Raw genomic sequence first — 27,475 nt, forward strand, 5'->3', positions numbered from 1 at the left:
CCACGTGGCTGTCTTGATTCAGCAGCATCTGGGTAGGTCCCAGAAGTGCTTGGCTCTTCCTAACAGGCACACTTGTTGCTTCTGATGTTGCAGCCAATGCAGAAGCCCCCAGATTGCCAAGGACATCCTTACACTCAAGTGGCTTGTGACTGTAAGCCTCCCATATGTATTGAACTATTGGTGATTTTTAAGAGTGGAAGGAGATGCAAGAAGTAATCTGTCTGTAGGGTGTGCCATTTAATACCAACAACAAAAGCTTTGATTCTAGGAAATTTCAAGAACACACAAAAGTAGAGAGAATAGTCTAATGAATCCCCACGATACCTGTCACCCAGCATGAATTATCAGTACCTGGTCCATCTTGTTCCACAGAACGTTTCCCCCAGTCCTTACTTCTCCCGTCTCAGGCTGAACTGTCTGAAGCAAATAAAGGACATCACGTCATTTCATTTGAAAGAATGTTAGTATATACACCTCTGATAAGTGTGCATCGAAGACTTCTGTCTAGAAGAATCATAACACCATTGTCTCACCACAATTTGGGCCCTTACTATTGTTAGTCATCTAGTCCATGTGCCAAGGGCTTCATAAATCCTGTCTTTATTGTTTCTTTGTCCAAATCAGCTCTAAATAAGATCCATATGCTGCAGTCGTTTCTGTATCTCTTAGACCTCTTAATCTATAGCAATAGTTTTTGAAGCAAGCTCCTCCTGGAAATCTAAAGGAATACAGATACTCAGGCCCCACCCCAGCTCTACTGGATCAGAAAGCTCAAAGTTGGGGCCCAGTTGGTTGAGCATCCGACTCTTGGTTTCCACTCGGGTCATGATTTCAGGATGATAAGATCAAGCCCCACATCAGACTCCAAGCTTAATGGGGAGTCTACTTGAGATTTTTCCCTCTCCCTCTGCCCCTCCCCATGCTCATGCACATGCTTGCGCTCTCTCTCTCTCTCTCTAAAATAGATAATTAAATCTTGAGCACCTGGGTGGCTCATTTGGTTAAGCATCTGCCTTGGGCTCAGGTCATGATCTCAGGGTCCTGGAATCGAGCCCTGAGTCCAGCTCCTTGCTTAGCAGGGAGTCTCCTTCCCCCCCCCCCCCACCTTGTGGGCACACACAGTCTCTCTCTCTCTCCCAAATTAATAAATAGAATCTTTAAAAGTAAATAAAATAAATAATTAAATCTTAAAAAAAAATATTCCAGACTCTGAGAAGGAAAGCTGGTGGTTCAAGAGAACACATATTATTCAGGCACAGTCTAGGCACAATGAACCACTAATTAATTTTCAGTTAATTGTTGACTGGGAGCATTCTGAGAGTCAAGGTTCCAGATGCCACCCTGGACCAACCTCACAAATAGCCATTTCTTTTTTTTTTTTTTTTAATTTTTATTTATTTATGATAGTCACAGAGAGAGAGAGAGAGACAGAAACACAGGCAGAGGGAGAAGCAGGCTCCATGCACCGGGAGCCCGACATGGGATTTGATCCCGGGTCTCCAGGATCGCGCCCTGGGCCAAAGGCAGGCGCCAAACCGCTGCACCACCCAGGGATCCCCATTTCTGAGTATAATAGACACTGTGTTAGCTTTCCAGCCCACCCCATCTTTTTTTCCTAGCTATTTAGTTTTGAAGGAACCAGGCTGGTTGTCTACATAGAATAATGCATAGTGTGGATTTTGTTGATTGTATTCTTGTCACACACAATCAGATTCTAGATCCCATCTTTCATAAGGGGCTACAAAATAATGTCCAGATTTTCTCTATTTTTTAACTTCAAGACTTCTATAGAACCTTGCCCTCGTGGACTATTTAGTTACTCTAAGGTTCAGGTTCCTATATGAAAGGTAGCTTTTTCTTTATTTACTAGTTTCAAAATGAGTTGACTTTTTAGGATCCTCCAAAGATGGCAAAGGAATTACATATATATTTTTAAATTTTACTTACTTAGTAAATAGGCTCCATGCTCAACAGGGGGCTTGAACTCATGACCCCAAGATCAAGAATCACACACACGGGGCTCCTGAGTGGCTCAGTTGGTGAAGCATCTGCCTTCAGCTCAGGTCATGATCTCAGGGTCCTGAGATCAAGCCCCACGCAGTCCCTGCTCAATGGGGAATCTGCTACTTCCCTCTGTCTCTGTATGCTCTCTCTCTCTCAAAAAAAAAAAAATAATAAAATATTTAAAAGAAAAAAAAAGTCACTCTACTGACTGAGCCAGCCGCATACCCCATGAGTTGTATTTTTTAAATTAACTCTACTAAGTTACTCTACTAAAAACAGTTGTTTATTTTTTAATATCGTTATGAACTCATGGATTTAAGTATACTTGATGTGTTTAATCCATTGCTCTTGTTATTATTATGACGTTCACATTGATACATCATTAGTCTCATGAATACTGCTGGGTCCTCTAGATACAGCCCCAGTTATCTTTAATACCTTACTTCGCTTCTGAAGTGATAAGATGTTCCAGAATCATGCATATTTCTCATCCTAGATCTGGAATCATCCATTTCTCAAAGGAATCCTGCTTTTTAGTGAGAAATGGTACTTAGAGAACACAATCTGAATGTCAGGGTGTTCCTTACTACCAAGTAAATCATTGTTTCTAGATCTTTTCAATGGGCTAAGCTAGGAAATATATCTTATAAAAGATACATATATTTCTTTTGTGTGTGTGTGTGTTTCTTTGTTTTAAAGATAAAATATTTCAAGAACCCATATTGGTGTTTTCAATTCACTTTTAGAATTATAGAACTTGAAAAAAACTTGAAAAAAAAAAAAAAGAATTATAGAACTTGGGGCATCCCCGGTGGCTCAGCGGTTTAGCGCCATCTTCAGTCCAGGGCGTGATCCTGGAGACCCAGGATCCAGTCCCACATCAAGCTCCCTGCATGGAGCCCGCTCCTCCCTCTGCCTGTGTCTCTGCCTCTCTCTCAATCTGTGTCTCTCATGAATAAATAAATAAAATCTTGGGGAAAAAAAGAATTATAGAACTCTAACTTACTAATTTTATTTAACTTCCTTTATTTTATATTTATATCTCTTAAGATGAAAATTTTGATTCTTGATGGTATTCACGTAATCCTTACTTTGTTTTACCCTAAATATAGGTAATAGTCTCAAAAAAGCAAAAACAATACAATTACTTTTCAAAAAGGAGTTCAAGATTTTTCTCTTAGTTCCTGTTATCCAAAAGGTATATCCTGCTAGGTTCTACCATCAAGTTACTATGGTTTTTTAAGTCATTTGGGACATTTTTCCTTTGTGTGGTTGTGCTACCAACTGGTTTTACCAGTTCATTTATACCATGTTGCTTTCCATTTTAGAGATTGCTTCTTTTTTTTTTTTTTTTTTTTAAGTAAGTTCCACAACTGTGAAATCCAACAAAGGACTCAAACTCATGACCATGAGATCAATACCTGTGCCAAGATCAAGAGTTATACACTTAACCAACTAAGCTACCCAGGCGCCCCTAGAGATTGCTTTTTAAACTTAATTTTGTTTTATACTCAATAAAATAGTGATATAGTTCTAAAGTCAAATATACAAAAGAAAGTCTATTCCTAGAAATCCAGCTTCTATCCCTATCACCTCCACCCTGTTGCCTCCCCTCTTAACTCCAAGTAACATTTCTTTGTTTTTGGTATATCCTTCTGTTTGCTCCTTTAAAATATAATCAAATGTATAATATATTTGTATCCTATCCTCTTAGATAAGTGATACTTATTTATACTACTACGTATACTTATCTACACACATACCATATACTCTTTTTTTACATTGCTATTTTTCACTTAACCTGAAAATTATTCCGTAGTAGTAAGTATATATAGTTCTTTTTTCTTTTCTTTTTTTTTTTTTTTTTTACTTGTATCTTTCTTTTTGCAGCGCATGTAACAGCATTTGTGTGGATGTGTTAGAGAACTCTTTGATGGGGAAACTGAGTTGTATAGTCTACAATAGATATTTGTTTATTGCAGTCTGGATAGGAAAATATTACTACCAGGTAAAGAGAACAAATATCTACTATTGCAAGCCAAATTAATGAATAAGCTCCTCTGTGGATTATAGGATTTACAAGACATGGAATAGAAGTATGGGCTGGAGGTGTTAGGGATGGTTTTGCATCACATGGACTATTAAAGATAGAGAGGGTTTAAATAGACAAGGAGGAAGGATGTTCCAGATTTAGGGAAATGGTGTAAGTAGAAGTCTAGACCCTAGAAGTGAATGAGAGGTTCAGAGAATTGTGAATAAACCACCAGGTTTTAAGCAGAAAGATTATATAGGAGCAGGCTGGAAAATGAATCCAAGTTCACCTATTGGCTACCAGTCTAGAAAATTTACTGTTTCTAAAAGCTCAACTTTCAACCATTGATATGTCTATTGAGAAACCTTTAGTGGTTCCCCAGGAACAGGAATTTGTACAAGGATAGGACATCTGAACTGTGCTGCCAGACCACTCCTCCCAGAAAAAAATGTAAGGTGACTTAGAGGTGTGGGGGAGACAAGGACTTAAGTGGGACATTGACAGTGGCAAAAGAAATACAAGAATTTAGGGGTGCCTAGCTGGCTCTGTTACTGGAGCATGCAGCTCTTGATCTTGGGGTTGTAAGTCCAGACTCTGTATTGGATGTAGAGATTACTTAAAAATAAAATCTTTAAAAAGAAAAAAGATAGAAGTGTAAGGATTTGGACGTAGAATAAAACATGTTCCCTTATCCTTCCCTTCATTTCTCAGGCGAAGGAGTAGCAGAGAAGGGAGAAAGGAATTTCAGAGATAACTGTCATTTCCAGTCTAGCATCAGGTCCCAGCCCTGCTTTCTGTGGACTGACAATGACACATTTTCCCTTCCTTTTCTTTGGAAGAGATGAGAACACAAAATACCCTGGCTTGGTCATTAGCATTTGCATGGCAAGTGTGCCCTCTTGTGTTTATGGCTGGTTCAGAAGCTTGGTGGAGGTCTGGAAATACAGTCTAGGTTCAGAACGTAGATGACCTGCTTTATCTAGGTCCTCGCTGTTCTTCTTCCCTTTCTCACTTAGGGTATTGCAGGCACAGATGTGGCCAAAGAGGCATCAGACATTATCCTAACAGATGACAACTTCACCAGCATTGTGAAGGCAGTGATGTGGGGGCGAAACGTGTATGACAGCATCTCCAAGTTTCTGCAGTTCCAGCTCACTGTCAACGTGGTGGCCGTGATTGTGGCCTTCACTGGAGCCTGTATCACTCAGGTGAAAGGAGCGTGGGGTGGGCCGAGAGGAGAGGGATGAGGGGGGAGGCTAGGGAACATGGCAGGTGGGGTCTTGGCTACTGAGGATTAAGGACATGTGCCCCCAGTGGTGTTGGGGCAGGAGTTAGCTCTACTAGATCCCCATCTGCCCATGTAGGAGGATGATAAGTTATTTACCACTAATGTAGCACATTGCATGGCAGCCGCCATGATGAGTACTTATATGGTCTCCACAAACAACCTTGCAAAGTGCACATTCTCCCCCATTTTACAGGTGAGGAACCCAAGGCTCAAAGAATTTAAGTAACTTTCTCAAGGTCACTCAGCTCATAAATGGCCGGATCCAAAGGCTAGGTGGCTAGTGGGAGCTAGGCCATTGCAAGGGCAAAGCTGAGGCTGATGAGTGAGGTGAGGGCTGTTTTCTAAGGAAAGCTAAAAGGACCGGTACTTCTTCCCACCAGGATTCCCCCCTGAAAGCTGTGCAGATGCTATGGGTTAACCTAATCATGGACACTTTTGCCTCATTGGCCTTGGCCACAGAGCCTCCTACAGAGTCTCTGTTGAAGCGTCGCCCATATGGCCGAAATAAGCCTCTGATCTCACGTACCATGATGAAGAACATCCTGGGCCACGCAGTCTATCAGCTCACCGTCATCTTCTTCCTCGTCTTTGCTGGTGAGCCAAGGCTGGGGTTGGGGCTAGAAACAGGGGTCGCAGTGCTAAGTGGAGATGGGGGTCAGAGAATGGCACGGAAAAGGAGGGGAAAAAGGCACGAAAGAAAGATGGAAAGAAGGAGGAAAGAAGATAGCACGGGAGGTCGCTGAGCAGGCTGAGCACAGCAGTAGAGATGATGACAACTCCCCTCACTGGGTGTGTCCTCTTGTCCTGTGTGGCGCATCGTGCTAGTTGACGTACTCCTCCTAAGAATTTCGCAGGGTAGCTTTCTGTACTTTTTTTTTTATGATTTTATTTATCCACTTGAGAAAGAGAGAGAAAGCACAAGTGGGCATGGGAAGGACAGAGGGAGAAAGAGAAGCAGACTCCCCACTGAGCAGGAGCCCGATGGGGGCTCAGTCCCAGAACCCTAGGATCATGACCTAAGCTAAAGGTAGATGCTTAACCAACTGAGCCACCCAGTACCCCTATAATAGTTGGGGGTTTTTTGCAGATTATAAAACTGAAGCTCAGGTCACATGGTGAGTAAACGGTGACACTAAGCTCAAATCTGTGTCTTCCTGACCCTAATAGTTTTCTCACCACACTGCACTCTAAGAAGTCAAAGTCAGTGGAGCAAACGTGGGGAGAGAGGGTCAGATATGTTGAGACCACAGCTAACACTTAAAGTATTTGATACAGTAGCTCAGATACTGAACCATCAGAATGGACACCAGCTGTAAGCCACCAGCTTGGCCACACCAACGTGTGTTGTTCTGACTCAACCTGAGCCCTTGCTGAGACCACACTTAACCCACTGATGCTTCCTTTGCCCCCACTAGGTGAGAAATTCTTTGACATTGATAGTGGGAGGAAGGCGCCTCTGCATTCACCACCCAGCCAGCACTACACCATTATTTTCAACACCTTTGTGCTGATGCAGCTCTTCAACGAGATCAATTCCCGCAAGATCCATGGAGAGAGGAACGTCTTCGCAGGCATCTTCCGCAACCTCATCTTCTGCTCCGTGGTCCTGGGCACCTTCATCAGCCAGGTGAGCCTCTAGCTGGAGTTGGGGTAGGAGGGCTGGGATGGCAGAGGTTGGATGCTGGGAACAGGGTTCCCTAGGTACCCAGGAGAAGGAGGGAGAGAATGATGGGGTCTCTGGCTGTGGACTGAACGCCTTTGGATTCCCAGTTGGCTTCCATTTGCACATTACTCAAAACTGGAGCCTGCTGGGCCAGGTGCTACAGTGCAAGCCAACTCGTTGATAGCAAATAAAATAAGATAGATGGGATCCTTCCCTTGTCTTTCAAAAGCTCAGAAATTTCACAGAGTGGCCAAGAAGAGGGTCACTCTTCTAGGTCATTCCATGCCTCCTGCCAACACACATGAAATGTGCAGATACATACCGAATGGGCTCTCCTTGTCCCTGCCCCTTCATTCATGGGGGGTTCCTGGTTGAAAACACTGCACAGTTCACAGAGGGAGAGAAGTGGTGGGATGGTGAACAGGCAGCTGACAGATAAGCATGGCCTGGGTTCCTCTTGTAGACCTGGGGTCAAGGACATGGCTGCCCTGGTAGTACGAAGATTGGGTTCCTTCCTCCTTGCCCTCATCAGAGGAACACTAAAACCTGCAGATACAAGAAAGAGACTATGAGCTCACTGGTAACAAAGGGCTCCTGCCCCTCCCTGGCCAGTGTCTCCCTCATCTGCTCCTCTCTTCAGTTCCTCCTCTCCCATCTCTGTGCCTTCTGCTGGTCATCCACTGGCTTTAGTCACCAGAAGCCACCAGTCCCCCTGGATCCACCAGCTCTTACCTTAACAATATTCATGGTAACTAGATCTGTCTCCGCATCAGGGTCTCTATAAAGACTGCCTTCCCTTCTCCCCTTCTGGATTTCTTCTTTTTCCTTCTCCAATGAGCAGATCAGGGTTTGCCCCACAGGGATCATGGGGCAGGGGGCTGACATAGCTTTGGTGGCCTTGGCTGGAGGGCTTAGCTGCCTCTTACTCGCCTCCCCAATGGTGGGCTGCCTCTTTCTCTGTTCTAGATTATCATCGTGGAATTTGGGGGTAAACCCTTCAGTTGTACGAAGCTCACCCTGTCTCAGTGGTTTTGGTGTCTCTTCATTGGCATTGGAGAACTGCTGTGGGGCCAGGTGAGTACCAACAGGCTCGCCCTGCATGTGCGCACAGCTGGCACACTCCTCTGGAGGAGATGGGGCATGCACCTGCGGGACCTCCCAGCTCCTTACCTTCATCTTCCTCTTCCCTCCCCTACCTACCCCGAGTTTTCAAAGTCTTTCCATCTTGCAGGATCCCAGAGTAGAATGGTCAGTGTCCAGCAGCACTTCAGAGGCTTCAGATCTCTCCTCTAACCATGCCTAGAAGCATGGCGGGTCCCTTAGCGTCTCTGAGACAGGAGTGGAAATTTTCAATGAAATTTTGCTGAAAGGGAAAAAACAAAACTAAGGGTCTTAGAAGTAGAAGAGTTTATAAAGCAGAAGTCTTTGTTCAGGTGAAGCAGCAGTCTGGCTGTGAGCTACTGGGCTAAAGTAGTTTACGGCTCCCCTGCCCCCCTCGTGTTCACCATGACCTTATCTGGATTGAATGGCTGACTCTCACTTGAGATAAATCCAGACCCACACGGTTTCTAGAGAAGCAGCAGAGCACACAGATGGGGAGAAGGGAAGACAGTTGCTCTGGGACCAACTCCCCAGGTTTGAATCCCACATCTCCTTTCTAGGAGTTGAATCTCCTTGAGCAAATGTCTTAACCACTCTGTACCTCAGTTTCCTCAAATTAGGACAGGATCATCATTAATCATTGTTAATCAGCCAATCAGTTATGACACAGAAATGACTTAGAACAATGTCTAGTACACTGTAAGTACACAGTAAAAGTTAGTCATTAATATCATAATAATACGATCAGGTCTGGTAAGTTTTATTCCTTCCCTGATACCACTTTGCACATCGCCCTCATCCTCGACTCTGACCCAGTCTAAGCTCTGCTTTGCAGACCTCCAAGCTCTCTTGATGGGCGCCTCGCCACCTGGATAATGGCTCTGCTCTAAGTGGCCCCAGAGATCCCTCCCTGGGACTGCAGGCCTTACCCTAGACCTGCAGTTATCTCTTTCCTACTCCTAGATGCCTTCCTGACTCATCACTATCCCAGTTCCTACCATGAGTCCCTCCACCCTATTCTGTCTGGTGCTGTTTCTTTACCAGTGGGCCCTTTTACACCTGGGTGAAGCTTGGTTGTTTCACCAACTACCTGAAACCCCCATCTGGGTCTAGTCTTACCTGTAGCCATGCAGCCTTGATGCCAGATAACAGCCCCTCCTTCCAGGCATCTAACAGCAGACATCCTTCCCATTTCAATATGCCTGACTCCATGTTGAACTCCCTCTCTCATCCCAGCCCTGTCTACTCATCGGTTTGTTGAGGAGAACTGACTGACTGAGCTTCCTGAGTGATTTGTTTTGAATTGCAAGCCCAACTGCCTGCCCCGTGTCTTCTGATGATACTCATATGTCCCTTCTTCCCTGGCCTGTCCCACCCACTTCCTCACTCCAAGCCCAAGAAAAACTCGAGTATCCTTTCACCCTCATTTTCTAACACAGAAATTACTTTGTACGTGGTGACAAAAAGAGGGTCATTCTCTTCCAACACTTCTCTTCCCTTTTGCCCACACACATGCGACATGACCATCCTCTCCCCATCCTCTCTGATCCCGATTTGTTTGCCCCTAGCCCTGGTCTCTGTCCCTCACTACTATGTACCATGCATTATAGTTCTACTTCCCTTAAAAGACACATCGCAAAATGGAAAAGAAGAAGTGAGGCAGAAGGAGAATCCAGCGTATAAGCAAGTAGGCAGATGGCCGGCCAAATACTTGAATATAAATTCTCCTTTGTATGTCCACAAATACAGAAAACCTTCCTGAGGGCCTGCCATTCAGTAGGAACTGAGGAGTGCTTGCCTGGGTGGGTTGGCGTCTCTCCCACTGCTTCCCCCACTGCTCCCCCCACAGCACCGATGGTGATGGGGCAGAAAGTGACCTATGCAAGGGCCTGACCGCACAAGCCAAGTGACAGCTCTCTCATCCTGATTCGGATGTCTCCCCTTTCACTGCTCCTGTTCTCAGATAATCTCCACAATACCCACCCAATCCCTGAAGTTCCTGAAGGAGGCTGGGCATGGCACCACCAAAGAGGAGATCACCAAGGACGCAGAGGGGCTGGATGAGATTGACCATGCGGAGATGGAACTGCGCCGAGGCCAGATCCTCTGGTTCCGGGGCCTGAACCGTATCCAGACTCAGGTACTCTGACAGTGGCCTGTCCTCCCCCAGGAGAAGAAATCTTTCTGTGGTGGGAGGTGTGGGGAGGGTGACAGTTCTCAGTGGCCAACATCTCTTCCCTCCCTGGGGCTTACTCCTGGTGGGCAGCCCAAGCTCCCTCACCTCAGGACAGATGGGCGGCAGCCACTGCCTGGGCTTATCTGCAAGGAAGGTAATCACAGGGTCCAGAGCACTGGACCCAGACTGGTAGCATCGTCCTTTAGCTTCAGGTTGGTTCTAAAGCCCATTTTGCCACCTCCATCGGGCCGGCAAGCTTCCCGTGGAAGGTCTCTTGCAAGCAGCAGCCCTGACCTCGGGGTGGGAGGTGTTCAGAGTCTCTCCCTCCCCACCAGGAAGAAGGAGTTAGACAGCATCTCTAAGCCAGTATCTCCAACGTACACCTACCTCGTGTGCATCCTCAAGCTGCTGTGAGGGTAACGTAGCCGTTATCTGCAGGGATCTTTTTTTTTAAGATTTTATTTATTTATTCATGAGAGACACAGAGAGAGAGAGACAGAGACACAGGCAGAGGGAGAAGCAGGCTCCATGCAGGGGGCCCAATGTGGGACTCGATCCCAGGACCCCAGGATAAGGCGCTGGGTTGAAGACGGCGCTAAACCGCTGAGCCACCTGGGCTGCCCTGGAGGATCTTTGTAAAAGAAACTCACCCTCTCGAATCTTCCCCACTCCAGCTTTAAGGCCATGGTGGGGGATCTGATGGCTATGTGTGTAGAAATGACAGAAGTCATTCTCAATGCCTGAGTATCTTTTGCAGGATTCAGACTTGCTTCCCCAAAAGGAAGAAGCTACAATTTCCTCAAACCTTTTCCCTTCACGTAATTTCTGAAATGGCAGAGATGCTGTTCTCAGCCCCCTGCCTGTGTAGCCCGACAGTAACTTTTTCTTCCCACTTTGCACGCAGCACCTATAACCACCTGCTCCTGGGTGGGAGGGCTGGTCTAGGCACACTGGTCAACCTACCACTCTCCCTGTTCTTGCCCTGTCTACCTCTGTTGGATAAGTCCTGAAGTTTCCCATCTCCAGAGAACAAGCCTATCCCTCTCTGCTGGTTGGCTGGAGATTCCAGAAACAAGTTCCACTCGATAAAATGAGCCTTGCAGATGGTTTAGGAAGTTCCCTAGTCAAGCCCACACCTCCTTCGGGTGTAGGGAAGAGAAATCAAATGGATCCTCACCACTGGATACCTGCTGGGGGCTTATTTCCCACAGGCCAGACGGTGATGGTGATGGCGGTGGGAAGGGAGGGCTAACTCAGGAGCACTGGGGCTCCCTGGCTCTCCTTCGGGTTCCTCCCCTAGAAAGGGAAACTCCCTCAGGACCTGCAAACACTACCCTACCCTCCAGGCTACCAGCTCCTGTCTCTAAAGCCCCAGTGCTTTCCTTCAGGTATGCTCCTTTCAAAATAACCTGTCTGCTTTTCTCCCCTTTAGGGTCACTGCCTCCTCTTCTCCTATGTGATTTTTTTTTCCTAGACAGGATTCCCTCGTTCCAGCATCTCTTGGCCCCTCGCTGGTCTTCTGTCCCGGGCGGAAGGTGGGGGGACACTGAGATTCATGGATCTTCCTTCCCCTCCACTGCTGATTCCCATCCCCTTGACTCTATACCTCTGGGCTCGGTTGCACTGCCCGCATGGCTTTAGGTATACTGACTTTCCCTGTGGGAGCCGGACGCAGCTAGGCGAGAGTGACATTCCAACCTGAGCTCAGGCAGCAGATGCAACCCTAGAAGATGCCACAGTCACCAAATCCCTGCCTGCGGTGTGCACCTAACCCCATAAGCAAACAAGTCTGACTGTGCTCATCTGAAACCCAGACCTGAACCCTCTCCTGACATCAGGTTGTCAGCCTCAGCAGGGCTCTAACGAAACCCCCAGCCAGCGGGTCGTTGATCCTCCTTGTCATTCTCATTGAAACACTTGGGGGTGGCAGGTGTTGCCCAGCAATTGTCCCATCCTGGTCCCTTTAGTTTAGAGATCCCTGAAAGCATTAGAGGGTAAAAGCTTGGGAAGGTAATCCTGGAATCCGTTCTCACGGTGGACGTGGGGGCCTCATGACACTAACGAGCACTAAGGAACGTATCTTCACCCCAGCTGTCCCCTCCCCACGTGCAGCCCCTTTACTCCCATAGGACCAGGCTCCTCGGTCCCCCAGGACTAAAGACTTTGATGAGGGGATGGTAGTTTCTCACACTTTGGTCTGAATCCAGAAACCACCCCTAAACATTTCATCGCTTCTCAGGCAGCTTTATAAATAAGAACACCTGACTCATCAGGTGCCTACTTTCCCACCTTCTTACCCTGGGGAAATGAAGTCAAATGAATGGAATCAGCACTTGGTATTAAACCTGTGGGCCAAGAAAAAAAAAAAAAAAAGTGGGCGTTTTTAAGATGATTCAAAAACTCCGGAAGGATAGGCCTTATTTTGATTTGTTCTGTGTCACTTAGGGGGTCAAGGATAAGGATAGTAGGTTGGCCCCGGGCCCCAGACCAAGGCTGTCATTGGTAACCAAATGGTATGAATCATCTGTCTCTGAGAAGTAGGACACAGAAAACCAGAGACCACTTGCTAGACTCCTAGCCACCATGCCCACCAACAAGCAGCAAGCCTTGCTGCCCTGCCCTCAGTCTAGCAACTGAAGTATTGTCAGACGTCACCAGACATTTCAGGATCTCAGCGCTGGTGGCATTCTTGCTAAAGAGCTTGGCTGATGGTTCCTGAGCTCCTTTTCCAGGGGCCTCTCCATTTCAGCCCAAGGAGAGGGTATTTCAGAGAAGAAACCCCGAAGCAAGTGAGCCCAGCAGTCGTGGTCTAGGAGCCTTTCCACCCTGGCCACCTGTGTGTGGCCTACTCCATGGCTCTGTTTTTTTGTTTTTGTTTTTCGTTAACCATGAGTTATTTTCCTGCAAAATCTGCAAAAATTAGTAGTCAGTTTATTGGTTCAGAGGTTCTTGAGCTTCAAAATTCAATCAATATATACTTTGCCTTCTATCTTAAGGGACACACCTTATTTTTTGAAAGTCCACATAATGAATAAGCTACCGCTGTCTATTAGGAGTCACGGGGTGGAGAAGTCCCTTTAGATCGTAGGTGCTTTGGGACACCTGCGCACCTAAAATGTCCTTCATAGGCTGAAAGGGAAGAGCAGACCAGATCCTGGCTGGGTATTTGGACTCCATGGCAAATTGTTCTTTCAGCGAAGTGTGCTGAGCAATTACCGGTGTCCCCCCTTTTACTCACCATTCCTTAGTGTATGAGGGAACCTTCTCTCTTGCTCTAGCTCCTGTCAACTTCCTTTTCCCAGCACTTTCCACCACCACCCCCTTCCCTAAAGCCCTCCAGGACACCCCCGTTTTCCTACCCCCTCGGACTGTGGAGCAAAGCTGTCTCACTCTCTGATTCTTTGCAGATCGACGTAATTAACACATTCCAGACGGGAGCCTCTTTTAAGGGAGTCCTAAAGCGACAGACCATGGGGCAGCATCTTGATGTAAAACATGTTCCTAGCTCATCCTATGTAACAGTTGCGCCAGTTACATCTCCCCCCACCACTTCTGTTCCTGCTGCTGTCTCATCTCCTACTCTGGGCAGTGAGTGATAGTCTATTATGATGCATGATTTGCTAAAATGACCACAAGAGAGCACGTGGCATCCACTTTAACCAACCATGGTTATCTTTTCCTTTTGGTTTATTCCCTTTGACCTTTGGCTTAAGGGATGAAAAATGGGACAGAAATCCCACTCCCCACCCAGGCTGTGGGCCCTTTTATTTTATTTTTTTAATGTGGGAAAACAATTAAACCATAACCATTTTAAAGACAACAGTCCTGTTTTCTGATTGTTCCTCTGCATTGCTTGTTTCTTCCTGGAGTTTTTTGTTTGTTTGTTTTGCTCTATTTTGGTTTTTTGTTTGTTTGTCTGTTTGCTTGTTTTGCTTTGTTTGGATATTTTGTTCCTCTCCTCCAGCTCCTTTGAGTCTGAACTTGATCCCCTGAGGTTAGATGTGAGGTTAGGCCAATGAAAACCCAGCAGTCTCTTCATAGGTGGGAGGGGGCAAGTTTCAGATCTCCAGAAAGAGTAGGAAGAGAGCTACCAACCTTCCCCTGGGTTTTTCTCCCAGGAGATCCATCATAATTGAGCCAACGTTGAACTTGGCCAATAATAATGGTCCTCCTGGGCTACCACTCTGTCATGAGCTGGCAATATTGTTGTAGACACCATAGCTGAGCATGAAGGAAAGGCGTGTTCAGTTCCCATGCACAGGGCTTAGTGTCACTGAGCTTTCGCTTTTCAGGGATGTCAAACCAAGCTCTGGTTTAAGAATCAAGGTGTTCACATCTGGCCAGGAGAAATGTACGTGCAAAGATTCAAATAACGTATTTCTCTTCATTCCAATTTTTTTCTTTTTAGGAATTTCTGAAGAGCAACTTCTGTTTTGTTTTGTTGCTTCTCCTTTCCTCTGGTTTGATTGTCTCCCCCATAGCCAGCCCTTCCCACCTTATTTTGCATGTAAAGTTTTAGGAGCCTCTTTCTCAGCCAGCCCGTCAGCTGGGATGCTGTCAGTGATTAACCTAGGATCTGGTGTTCCCATCAGTAAATCGTTCAATTCTTGCTAATGCTTATGCCTTCCTATTCCTGGTCATTTTACCTTCCCCAGATGAGACACAGGAGAGAGCAGGCACTCTGCTGATAGTACTGTTCAGGTATTTGGTGGGGAAGCAGTCTCTGTGTATTAAGTCTATTGTGAGCTTCAGATATTTGACTATTTTATTTATCTCTTCCTCCCCCACTTCCAACCTCCCCCCACACACCAGAACCCCGGAAGGGGATGGGGGTGGGGTAAAGAAAGAACGGTTGCATTGTCTGTGGTTCACATGATTGTGAGCTCTGCAGGTTGACCAGACTTAGATTATTTGTTGTCTTTGTGGCCAAATGAAAGTGTTCTGGTGTGAGATATGGCGGGTGGGGTTTTCTATAGACACAAATTTCTTTAGGCTCAAACACAGTCAAAGAACTAAATAAGTCTTACCCTGCAAGTATCTGAGCCCTTCTCCCTCTAGTCCTTCCATATTCTTCTCTTATTTCCTTATTTCTTCTAGTTTTTCCCGTCCTTCCAACTAGTGTCTCTTCTTTTTTAATCATGCCTTTCTGTTAGAAAGGGTTAACATCAAATGTCCCAGTGATTCGAAGGCAGAAAGAGACTAAGCAGAAGACAGAGCCCATTGATTGGGCTCTTATGGAGTTGCCAGTAGAGGGTGTGCCGCAAACCTTCAAAGGCAGAAAATCAGTCAAGAGACACAGGCACACCTGCTCTCTCTCCAGCTGCGCCTTCTTAGTCGGACATCCTACCAGAAACAGTCGTGCATTTCAAGACTCTCTTCCCCATCCCAGATCTCCTAGCAAATTCAGTTCTTTATCTAACCTTCGGGAGATAAATCTTTAACATTTCCCTCTACAGGAGAACCCTTTAGTCCCTTCTCTTCCCCTAGTTTCTGAAAAGAGAACAGAAAACTGTAGACTTTAGCTGAGGAGATGGAGCCTTCATCTGTCCATTCACTGAGCTCCAGAGAGTGGCCCTTAGCCCTCATACCTGACCGAAGGTCCAGCCTGGTTGAGACTTCTGAGACGTGAGAAAGAGTCACCCTTCAATCAACTACCTCTACCTGTAGGACAGGGGCCACGGAAGAGCCATTTCCCAGAGGTTTTGAGGGATAACTGAGGAAGGGCTGATTGCCTGAGTGGAGACTGCCTACAGCTTTCACATCACCCACTGCACTAGCTGTATCTTGTTCCCCGTACACTGCTCACGCACCAGATATCAGGAAAGGAGGATTGCCACCTTTGCTTGCGGTGGACTGGTGGTGATGTATCTGTGTGATCGTACCTCAGCATGTGTTACATATTCTCGGAGGCCAATGTTGGAGTTGAGGAGCATTCTGGCGCAGCCCTAAGCCCTCCACACCTCACCCTTCTCTCCGCCACCAGGCCACTAGATGGTGCTGCCTAGCTCCCTGACTCCTCTTCCTTTGAGCTTCCCTTGCAGGATGCTGGTTTCCCTTTAGATTCTAGAAGCCCTGCAGTCTAGCCGGATGACTGTTCCTTGCTCTCCCAAAGAAGAAATTTTCCCTACACTTTCCATCTACCCATTCCAATTCACTTTTATCTTACTGTTTACCTGTAACAGTGTTATTGATCACCCCAACAGGTGAAAGGAAAAGCCAGAAAATGGGGCTCCAGACCCTGACTCTAAAACCAATTTTTAAAAATATGTTTTCTCTATTGGACTTCACATATAATTATTTTAAGTATTCAGTTGCTTCAAAAACAAAATAGAAGCAAGAAGTTTGAAAATCACTGATATTGAAATAACCACCCTGTGGTATAAAGGTACCTGTTCTTCTGCAGTACTTGTTAAAAACTCGGAAATCTCACAAGCAGGTGAAAAGTGGGAGCTGTTATCACTCCTACGGGGTGGTATGACTTGGAACCCATCTCTTGGCCTGGGAAAAGGCACTGGGTTTGGGCTCATTCACCCAAGGCGCCTTGCTCTAAGATTTGATGGAGGTCAGTTAAAGCTTGGGGCCTCTGGAAGACCAAAGGGAGCCTCTGTTCCATCTGATCTCACCGAGATCTGGAGCAAAGACAACATGACAGGTAAAATGCACCCAACAGATGGTCAATAGAAATCACAGAAGGATGGAAAAGTAGGTCCTTCCTTTCTGTTCAGCATAGTGAATATGTGCCCAGGTTCCTTGATTCTTCTTGGCTGAAGTATCAAGTTCTACTGAGTGGCAGAGAGTCCAGTGCTTTCTAAGTTCCGGGCACCCTCAGTCCTGGGTGGGTCTGCCAGGCTATTGTGGAGTGAGGCAACATAAGGAGAGCCTTAGCCAGCAAAGACACAACTTCAGTGAATCCTCCGTGTATTAGTCTTGAAGGGTCTATACAGTGATAGGAAGCATTGCCTGACTCTGTGTCTCTGCTGTCTGCACATTCTTGCCTCTTCTCCAGGGGCACATTCTTTTCTGAAACACCAGAGGAATGGAAGAGGTGCCTTATGCCAACATTTATCATTCCTCCCTTTGCCTCTCCCACTACAGCAGTTTCTCCTGCATCAGCCCCATTTCTCTCCTGGGGGAAGAATTTTTTGACAAGACTAGGATCGGCCACCTCCCCACAACTAAAACTATCCTCCAGCCGCTTTCTTTTCCCATGGCCTGTCTCTCTCCAACCTCTCGGAATCCATCCTACTGCCCCTACCCCAATTCTACCAACCCGGGATTTAAATCATACTTCAGAGAGACCTACAGATCAGAAAAGCAGGCTTCCCGGAAGAGTTGGAGCCCATGGATGAGGCAAAGGGTGGCCATAGGGAGCAATTATTTTTTTCCTTTTCTCCCAATTGACTGAATCCCTTCCTTTTTTGTGCGGTAGAAAGAGACTTTGACACCTAGAGGGCAATGCATTTCCCTCTGCCCATTAAAACCACTTATTATTTCCATTCCTCCATTCTCTTCATCCACCTCATCAGAAAAGGCACTTGTCTGGAGCACAGCCTCCGAGTGGGTGGTTTCTCTCCTGGTCCCAGCCCTTCCCTTCCCCACATAAGATCATGCTCTCTTCACAATTAGAAATAGCTGGAGAAAGCTGCAAGACCAGGCACAGGTGCCATGCACCAAAGACATGGACATGCATTTGAACTCTGAGAGCCAGCTCTTCTCTCCAAAGTTAGGATGAAGGCATCTTCTGATACCCGTGTTTCAGCCCCATCTGCCAGGGGAGGGGCAGAAGGGTGGAGTTTTGCTTTCTTTGAAGGAAGGGAACATGGCAGAGGTCGTGGGATAGAAATATCTACGTGTTTCCTGACTGAAAGAGCAATTATTAAACTGGAGAGTATAAGAGTTTTAATTTCTTGCATGCTGCTGACACAAATGACAAGTGTTTTGTCTGCCTTGCTGCACGGTATCCATGGCCACTTATCACTCAAAAGTATATTATGTACAAATGGGTATGCGTTTGGCTCTTTACGGGTTTGAAACAGATAACTAAACTTCAATGTGTAATTTTTCCATTCCACGTTCACAAAATGTTTGGCCTCGACACAGAAAGCCACATGTCTGAATCATCTTTTAAGTTCGGCTATTAATTTGCACCTGGTTCCAATGTCCTTGCCCTCCATCCAAAAGAACTAATGAACCCTTGTTTTCTGTTTCATTTTAAGAATGGTTTGGGAATGCTAACTTTGCTTTGGGTTTTCTACTTTTTTTTTAATGCAGCTTTGAAATATTCAGTTGTTTGCCATTACTCACCCCACGCCACCCATGCTTGAAATCTGGTGTTTCTAGCGTTCCATAATCTCTTCTTATGTGTTTGGTTTGGGTTGTTGAGCAGTAGTATTTCATAGTTGGGGTTTTGTTTCTCTCCTCAAACTGCCAGTTCTTTGTTCTACTGGCCAATTCCCACCTTCATGTTTTCTCATCCTCCTTTTCCTTCCCCTGGTATAGATCAAAGTGGTGAAAGCGTTCCATAGTTCCCTCCATGAAAGCATTCAGAAACCCAAGAACCAAAACTCCATCCACAACTTCATGACCCACCCTGAATTCGCCATAGATGAGGAGGTGCCACGAACACCACTCCTGGATGAGCATGAGGAGGAAAATCTTGAAGTTCCTAAGGCTGGGACTAGGGTGCTCCTGTTGGATGGTGAGGTCACTCCGTATGCCAACAAAAACAACAATGCGGTGGACTGCAGCCAAGTGCAAATCATTGCCTCCCACTCAGACAGCCCTCTACACAGCCTGGAGACATCCGTTTGAACTTCATTCTCTGACTCCCATCCCCACTCTCCCCGTGTCCTTTTTCATCTGCCCCATCTATAAGGTAACGATGGGACTTTTCACTGTCATGTCAGCTGCTCCCAAGTATGTGTGAACCCCCACCTGACCATGAAGAGGCAAGAGCACAGACCTACGAGGATTTCGACTTAAACTTGAGTTGGGGTTTGTAGCAGGACCCAGTCAAACCCCAGGCAGGTAATGAATGGTAGGATCTACTCCTTGGGTGTATCAGTTGTCATTTTTAAAGAAATGATGACAGTCCTCTTGGCATCTACCCCAACCCAGACTCTCCCCAGTATACATACGTATGTCGGCATCTCCTGACTTCTGGATTTTACCCTATGAGTCTGTGCCATGTTTAAGCTAAATAGAGGATTCCAAGAGACGAATGTTCCCAAATGAAATATGTTGAGGTAGGAATGGAATGTATAGAATCAGCCTCTAGAGTGATTGTTTTTTAAATGACTTTCCCATTTTCAAAACTTACACCTAGAGCCCTCTGGCTCTTTCTGCCCTTCTAGTCAAATCTCCCTAAGATTCTTTGGTCTTTTACGACCACTGTCTTCCCTACCTTCACTCTTTCTTTTTCTTTTTCTTTTTCTTTTTTCTTTCTTAAGTGGTGATGATTAAGAAAGTGGAAAGGACATGGCTGAATTGAATCAACTTTGGCCATTCTCCCGTCTGGCCCTAATGGAACCCTTGGTTTAGTCCTAGAGGCAGATAGATTTCTTTGCTACTGGGATCCTCTTGAAGCAATTGAGAGCTGGTAAGAATGTGTTTCTGTTGTTGCCAGGTTACCCTCCACTTCTGAACTGCCATCTTGTCAGGTGTGTGTCCTTTCTAAGTGCCAGGGAGGTCAGCCTTGACTGTGAAGCTTGCATATGTTCGCTATATAGTTTTTACCATAAGCCTGAGCTTTCTCCTATTCCTAAAGTGGTGGCAAAAGAATGGATCGAGAATGGCCCTGCCTCCCAACTGGACTTGGATACTGAGGACCAGCAGCTGGCAGGTCTAGGACAAGACATACCATCAGAGCCAACTCTTATGCGATTCTCCCTAGGTTGACCACTACTGCTTTCAAAGCCTTCCTCCACCAAGGCTTTTCTAGGACAGGACCTGATTGTTGGGGGAGTGAGTACTGAGAAGCCTTGGGGAAGGCCAAAGGGCCATAACAGCAGGTTCTGAGAAACCAGACACCTTGAGCCTAGGTGCCCAAGTACCAGCTTTGATGTACTCCTCAGCTTTCTCATTCTGCTCTCTCATGGCCCCTAACTCGTCCTGTCTCTAAACACACCCCAACCCTTCTTGGATATTCTGCTTTTGAAAATATGCATCCCATGTGGACTCCACTGACATTTTGCTGACTTAAAGGAGCAAAATACCCACCCTGAAAAGTTCTCCTTCCTCTCTTCCCTTCTTCCACATGTCCCACTCAAGGTCCTCCCCCGAATGTGGTTGACTGCTGCCCAGTCAAGCCCTGTGCCTTCTTTCCCTGAACACTGCCCAAAGCAGCCCCTTCCCACCTGCCTCTCAGGAGTTGGGGACTTCACTAGGAGATTTTTTTTAAGTGTTCCTTGATGGGACAAGGTGGAGCCACATTTGCAGGAGCTCCATGTTTATGCCCTGCTGATGTTGACATAAGCTCTTCTGTGCAGGGTGAGTTAGCTCATGTCTACCAATTCCCGTGAAAAAAACGAAGCCTGTCTCCCTCTTTCAAGAGAGATGGGGGTGGGGCTCCAGGCTCTTATGAACTGCCAAATTTCCACTTGTGAGAGTAAGGTGGCCTAAAGCTCTCTGCTCTCTGGCCTTCTCTTCTGGACCCCTCCTCCCTCACCCCTTCCACCTGAGCTGTCCGAGGTAGGAAGAGCAAAGGAACAATACCCCCCACGTATCCCCATCACTACACAATCTGCCACATTTGACTTGGGTTTTATAAAGGTCACGTGCTTCAGCAATCTTTTCTCTGTCTTAAATAGATAAGGGGATAAACGGCTCTACTCATGTGGGAATAAACAGCTCACCTGAGTGAGGTATTAGGTGTGCACATAGATATTTATTAAGTACATTGGAAGATTTAGTTCTGTCGAGTCTTTTATTACCTCAGATCAGTTTTTAAAACAAGCCAATAACAAACTTCGGAGGCAAGTGTACCATTCCTGCTCCCAAAAGACTCTCATGGTGCCTGACAGGCTACTCTTGAGGGCTTGTGTCTACTTGTTTAAAGTCAATGGCTTCTATGTGTCTTCTAGTTTCCATGGTAGGAGAGAAAATAGAAAATATTATGCAAAAATATATAGTTTTCTTTAGCTCAGAAATGGATATTTTTGAGTCAGCCATATGTATTTTGTTTAAAGGATTTGAAATAAAGTGCTGTTGTGTTACCCTGTGGAAGGAGCACATAACCAGCTGTTTGACATGACAGGCGACTTAGTATATTTGTGATTGGTTTTAAAACCAATACACCATACTTCCTTTCACCAAACAGCCATCTTTATACTTAGGGGGAAAAAATGTGTTGGGTTCTAGACTTTTTTAATATAAATTTTGTTGATATGGAACTAATAAGTTTGTTTATGTGCATATGTTTTTTATATGTTTTTTTTCTATTCAGTTTTAGTGATCCAACTGGCAGTGAGTAAATATGGCATAAGTTAATAAAGCTTTCCCCCAATATGGTGCTTTAGATCTGGAAAGGGTCTGATGGGGAGAAGGGGAAATAATTCTCCTAGATAAACCTAGGAAAACAGGCAGTGGACTGTGGATAGGAAGGAAAGCATCCTACAGAAAGGACACCCAGCAAGAAATGAGTGTGCATCCCACATGGAGTTGGGTGCCAGGCTTTTTCAGTAACTAGTGATCAGGAACAGGGGCCTTGGCCGAATGTTGTTTCTTGAGTAGCTGGCAGAGTGGTACCCAAGATGTGAATCTCTCTTGGGCTGCAAGGATGTGCTGATTGGGGGTTTGCATTTTTTATTGTTCTTTCACCCATTTTTATGGGTTCTTGGCCCCAGGAGTCCTCCATTAGTGAGTTTTTATTCGAGGATCTGATTTGGGATTTCCTCTCCCTTAGAAAGGTTGTGTGCAATATAGGAGATGAGGGAGATAGTTCTAAGTGGAAGTAACCAAGGCCAGTTCTGGCCTAGGGCAACCGTCTTGGGTAGGCCCTTACCAGAGGTGCCCTCTGCCCTCTGAAATGACTCCCCGCATCCCTCAAGGTATGAGAGAAACCATCAAGCAATCCTTCTGACACTTGTGGGTTCCTTAGTGTCTGAATTTCTTCTTCCACCTGAGCTTCAGAGGGGAAAGTTTGCACAGTTCTATCTGAGCGATTACCTCACTGCCAAAAACCAGGGCGGGGGGAGGGGGCTGTGTGTGGCAAGTTCGCACGTCCTGCAACCTCGAAATGCCTCACCTCCTTTCTCTCCTGCTTTCGTTGCCTAACAATCAATTGAAGCAGCCCGTGATACCATCACAAAGTGCACACTTCCTCACCTTCCATATTTAGGGAGCACCCACTGCAGTGGTGGGATGAGGCCTTGTAAAGCCTGCTATTCTGAAGCCATTCCAACCTTTCCCTCAGAATAGACCAGACACCCTTCTTTTTAGCTCACTGCCTAGTGCTTTGCCTTCCCGGCTCTGCTGTCAGGCCTGCTGTCCCCTTTCCTCTTGATGAGGAGAGATGGAGGGAAGTGAACTCCCTGTGACCAAATTGGCCTTTGGTTCACGTTTGCTCCCCATATGTATATATGCCATATGTGAATATGCCATATATATGTGCCAACAAATCTATCTTATGTTGTTCTTTTCAAATTGGCACGCAGATAGGAATTTTGAGTTTCTTCCTTTTTTTTTTTTTTTTTTCAGTAACTAGTATAACAAGCACTGGTATTTTTGTATAAAAAGGAAAAACAAACAAAACAAAAGATTGACTATTGTGGTCTGCATGACATAAACAAACGTGGCGATATCCAAGCATTGTGGATGCCAGTGTGTTGCCATAACTTATAGTTCGGCTTACTGGTGCACCCAATCTGTATTTGCATTCTGATATTATTTAAGCTCTCTGTACAATGTTTTTGCATGTATTTATATGGTTCTTAGGGAAAAAAATACGCTGTAAACTGGCAAATCTGAAATTCAAATATGTTGTCCACTGAGACGGGAAGAAGAGGAGTCTGAAAAGATGGGAAAAAAGGGGATAATTTTTTTTTGAACCAATAAAGCTTGTTGCTGATGAGCAGAAACCAGTACTGCCGTGCACTGAGAATAAAAACCCATGCCCACTTGTAACTGTGCTGTCCTCAATGTGTCTCCACCTGTGGGGAATGTCACAGGGTGATCTGTTGGAGTTTGAGAAGGGACGCGCCGCAGCCACCTGGAGACCCCCATCCATGCCAGCCCAGAGCTCAGCTTGTCACTGGCCCTGCCACATGCCTCTCCGCCAACATGTCCCTCTGGCAACTTGTGGCCCTGCCGGCCAGGCCCATGTGCTGGCGGGACAGACTTCACTCAGCTCGCTTCAGGCAGAATCCACGATCAGGGCCCTGCGACACTGGAGCCTTTGAGAAAAGATGGACTTGGAAAGATGGGAGTCAGAATGGCAGTCCTTTCTTAATCTCTCTGCGTTTTGTTTTGTTTTGTTTGTTTTGTTTTGTTTTGTTTTTTAATGAAACACAATCTGGGAAAATTCATTCCCCTGATATTAGCACTTTTTTCCTGCCTTGCCTCTGGGTCTCTCCAGTCCCTCCTTTCCCCAAGGTTTTTTGTTCAGTTCTGTTCTGTTAATTGTCCCATGCACCGAGTCTCTGGCATGACACATTAGGCCCCAGGTTCAGGCCAAAATGGCTTCCTGGCAGGTCATTTGGGTTCTGAGCTTCCATGTCTCAGGACTCAACTCCCTGCATCTTTCATCCAGGCCCTCGACCAAGTTCCTTCTCTCTCTGAACACATCAAAGGGAGGGCTCCCCACGGTCTGTTAGGAAAAGTATGATGGGGAAGGACAGCCCCAACTCTCCTGGCTGTTTGAACAGGCTGCTTCTGAAGGAGGAGCCAGCCCTAGAGGAAAAAGCTTCTATAGTATGAAGTCTTGTCCCCGCTTCTCCTGCCTGCCCCAGCCTGCTCTCCACAGACACAGGCATACTGCCTACTTCGTTTCTTTCAACAGGGCTTGGGGAGAAAGAAACGAATAATACCTAACAGGGGGCAAGATCTTGTTTGAAGAACAGAAATCATTCGCAAAACAAAACTTATCTTTTTTTCCCTTTATAGGTTAGGGAACCAATCACCCCTGCTAGAAAGGGTGGCGAAGCACACAGGCAGGCACGCGCACACACACACACACACACACACACATCTAGAGTCCTTTCTAAAGCTGGGCCCTGTATTTCCCCTTACTCTTACCTTCTCTTGGTTGGACCTGAGATCTGTGCCTCTCTACGATGCCCGACTGAATCGTAAGCATCTACACCCCCTAACCCCAGTGTGCAGTAAGGCATGGAGAAGAATGACCTTCAAAGTAGCTCTCTGGCATAGACCAGTGGATCCCCAAGTATTATTTTGATGGAGTCTAAAGCCAGCTCAGCTCCTTGGCCTGAGTTACAATACAGAAAAGTGCATGCTCTTTTCTTCCATCTTTTCCCCTACCCCCAGTTCTAAAAAAGCATAATTGTTCCGCCCTCCATCTTTAATAATAGTTCACCAGCCTTTCTCAGCCACCATATCCTCTTCCTGTGGTCACTGTCACTGGTTTGTTTGAAGTTCTCCATCAAGACTATTGGTTCCCTCCCAAGTACACACAACCAGGCAACTCCCTGCTGACTTACTCTGTGGCAAATCCAAAGATTAGTCATTGGCTACCAGTGAACTGATTGCCAGGCCCTGACCTGGGTCTTTTAAGGCATGGCCTTCATGTCACTGCAAGCATGAAGGTAGAAATGGCATGTCCTTTACCAGAAAATAATTTAGAAACCCTGTTGTAAATAAAACATGTAAACATGTTACCACGTTTGTGATGCCGTCAACATTCAGTTGTCCCCAACATGAACCTAACCATGAGAGATAACAACCTGCTGGATCCATAGAATGTAATACTTTCAGCCTTGAAAGGGAGTGGATTCTGGTTTCTGGGCTTGCCCATATCCCGACATGGAACTAATCATACATCTTTACTTCTCTAAAACTTGTTTCAAAAAATACTTCCCTGTCCTCAGAAGACACACACATGGAAGACAGCCGTCTCTTCGGAATGGCCTCCCTCTGCTATCTCCTCAGAGGCTAATGTCAAAACAAGAAGGCCACTTAACCCTTACAATGAGAATTTAAGAGATCCACATATTGGAAAAGCCAAATTACAATCAGAAGCTTGGCTTCTGCTCATGAAGTCTGAGCAAGGGGAGTTACCTGAACCACTTCACACTCAGAGCCAGGTGCATCTGTCTCTGCTGTAGGTAGATCTGGTTCCTGAGTTCAGGCTCAGCCAACACTTGATTTCTCCAATGTCTCCTGTAATGGAGGCCACAAAGACCATCCTCCAGAAACAGTACAATTGGTCACGTTACACGGTTTTTTTTGCATGCCAGGCCCAGGAACACTATGCTGAAAGACTGTGATTTGTGTTTTAGGATTCCAGATCCCCATGGCTTGGCCTTACTGAAAGTAAATACACCTGAAAACTTACTTGAAAGAGGAAGTGGAGCCAAGGAAGTTGGGGCTAGCAACTAGCAATTGCCTTCAACAATGTAAGAGGGAGAGCAAGTACCCCCTTGGTAATCCAAAACCCTTCCTTTGAGTCAAGAATCTCTGCATCTTCCCTACCAAATCTTTGGAACTGAAACTACTGCTTATCCGCTAAGAGAGAGAAGGGGTTTGTGTTTTTTCTGCTCACCGCTTGGTGGAGGATCTAAAACAGAGAAGTCAGAGAGGTGGAGTAAGATTCTAAAGTGTGGCAGCCCAGGAGGCAGGAGACCTGCATCCCGAACCCTGCTTCTCGAGTGGCTTGATTTTCCATCTCAACAAGGAGACAGTTGAAATGCATGGATGATTTTCAGATTACCCTTTGAAGATCCAAAAGGGATTCATTTCTTAGAGATGATTCAGAGCCCACAGGTGTTCAACAAAAGTAGCTTTAAAAAAAAAAAAAAACACGTGTTTGGCTTGTAGGTCAGCAGTCACCTTAAAAAAAAAATGCCTTAAAGGTATTGTGAACTAGTCCTCTCTGAGGTCCCTGCCAGCTCTGAAATGATCCAAACGTGGGTGACTCCATATCAAGTCTCATGTGATTGAATACACAAGCAAGCCTAATTTGGATCCTGTCTTGATTGTTTCCCATTATAGTTACCAACATAAGCACAAATACAACAAGAGTAAAACTTAGTGATTGTAGTCCATCCTGCTGAGATCGTTACCCAGTGGACAGACTCACCTTCACAATTTGCTGTGGAAAGAGCAGTGGGCTAGAGATCCAGAGATCTAACTAACCCAGTGGAATGGCATACAGTTCCAGAGGAGAGGCATGATGGCTCATTTAAGCTGTGGTGAAGAGTGCTGGCCTGGAAATGGAAGGCCTTGGTTATAACCCCAACCCTGTTACTAATTTGTTATGTGACCAAAGGGTCTCCCCAACTCTGACACTCTTTCCCTTTTCAGTCTAGTGTCTAAAATTGTTGTTAATAACCATCAGAGGATGCCTAAGTGGCATTTCTCTTTCATTGATTGTGGCATTATCGTTAGTGCATTGGACACTAGCACATACCAGGACGTGTGTGGGCAGGCCCGGCCACTTACACCTGCAACAAAGACAAATTGCTCCACAGCCCTTAAAGCATGAGAACTCTTTTTCTTGTCTAAATTAAACAAAATCTATCCCCAAACTAAGGAGCACTCACCAAGATCTGCAAGAGACCTCTCTTGATCATTTTTATGGTCTCACCTCCTCCTCTTGGATGGATATTGGTCCACTCACTCCTTCGACAAGCACGCCCTGTGCCAGGCACTGTTGTACACCCCAAGAATGCAGCAGGAACAAAACAAAGTCTCTGCCCCCTTCAAATTTGGTCTCATAGAGGAGAGACAAAAAAAGAAATAAGTACTTAGCATGTCAAATGGTGACAAGGACCAGGGAGGAAAGGTAAAATGTAAGGCAAATAGGGAGCACAGGGCATGAGGGTTACTCTTTTGTTGATTTTATTTGAGGGAGAGGCAGAGAGAGAAGGGGAGAATCCAAAGCAAACTCCTTGAGCACGTAGCTCAACACAGGGCTCAATCTCACAACCCACAAGATCAGGACCTAAGCCCAAACCAAGGTCGGATGCTCAAATGACTGAGCACTGCCCCCACCCCCGCCGGGTGTCCCAAGAGCTGTTTGGGAGAGAAGGCGTCTCT

General features: G+C 45.9%; 1 protein-coding gene across 7 annotated transcripts in view; it reads left to right on the forward strand.

Annotated features, from left to right (window-relative positions):
- Nucleotides 1-23,386, forward strand: part of ATP2B4 (ATPase plasma membrane Ca2+ transporting 4) — a 99,364-nt gene extending 75,978 nt beyond the window's left edge. For 4 of the 7 annotated variants that reach the window (XM_038585950.1, XM_038585948.1, XM_038585946.1 and 1 more), the window contains 6 exons: nucleotides 5,053-5,244; nucleotides 5,705-5,918; nucleotides 6,740-6,951; nucleotides 7,954-8,061; nucleotides 10,052-10,228; nucleotides 18,764-23,386. In XM_038585950.1, the coding sequence (XP_038441878.1) occupies nucleotides 5,053-5,244; nucleotides 5,705-5,918; nucleotides 6,740-6,951; nucleotides 7,954-8,061; nucleotides 10,052-10,228; nucleotides 18,764-19,075 (1,215 nt within the window). In that variant the 3' untranslated portion in view covers nucleotides 19,076-23,386. Of the gene's footprint in view, nucleotides 1-5,052; nucleotides 5,245-5,704; nucleotides 5,919-6,739; nucleotides 6,952-7,953; nucleotides 8,062-10,051; nucleotides 10,229-13,671; nucleotides 13,853-18,763 lie in introns of all 7 variants that reach the window. The other 3 variants (XM_038585952.1, XM_038585951.1, XM_038585953.1) reach the window with 2 other exon arrangements.
- Nucleotides 23,387-27,475: the final 4,089 nt, after the last annotated feature.

Source organism: Canis lupus, chromosome 38, assembly GCF_011100685.1.
Source record: "Canis lupus familiaris isolate Mischka breed German Shepherd chromosome 38, alternate assembly UU_Cfam_GSD_1.0, whole genome shotgun sequence".
NCBI classification, from domain to species: domain Eukaryota; kingdom Metazoa; phylum Chordata; class Mammalia; order Carnivora; family Canidae; genus Canis; species Canis lupus.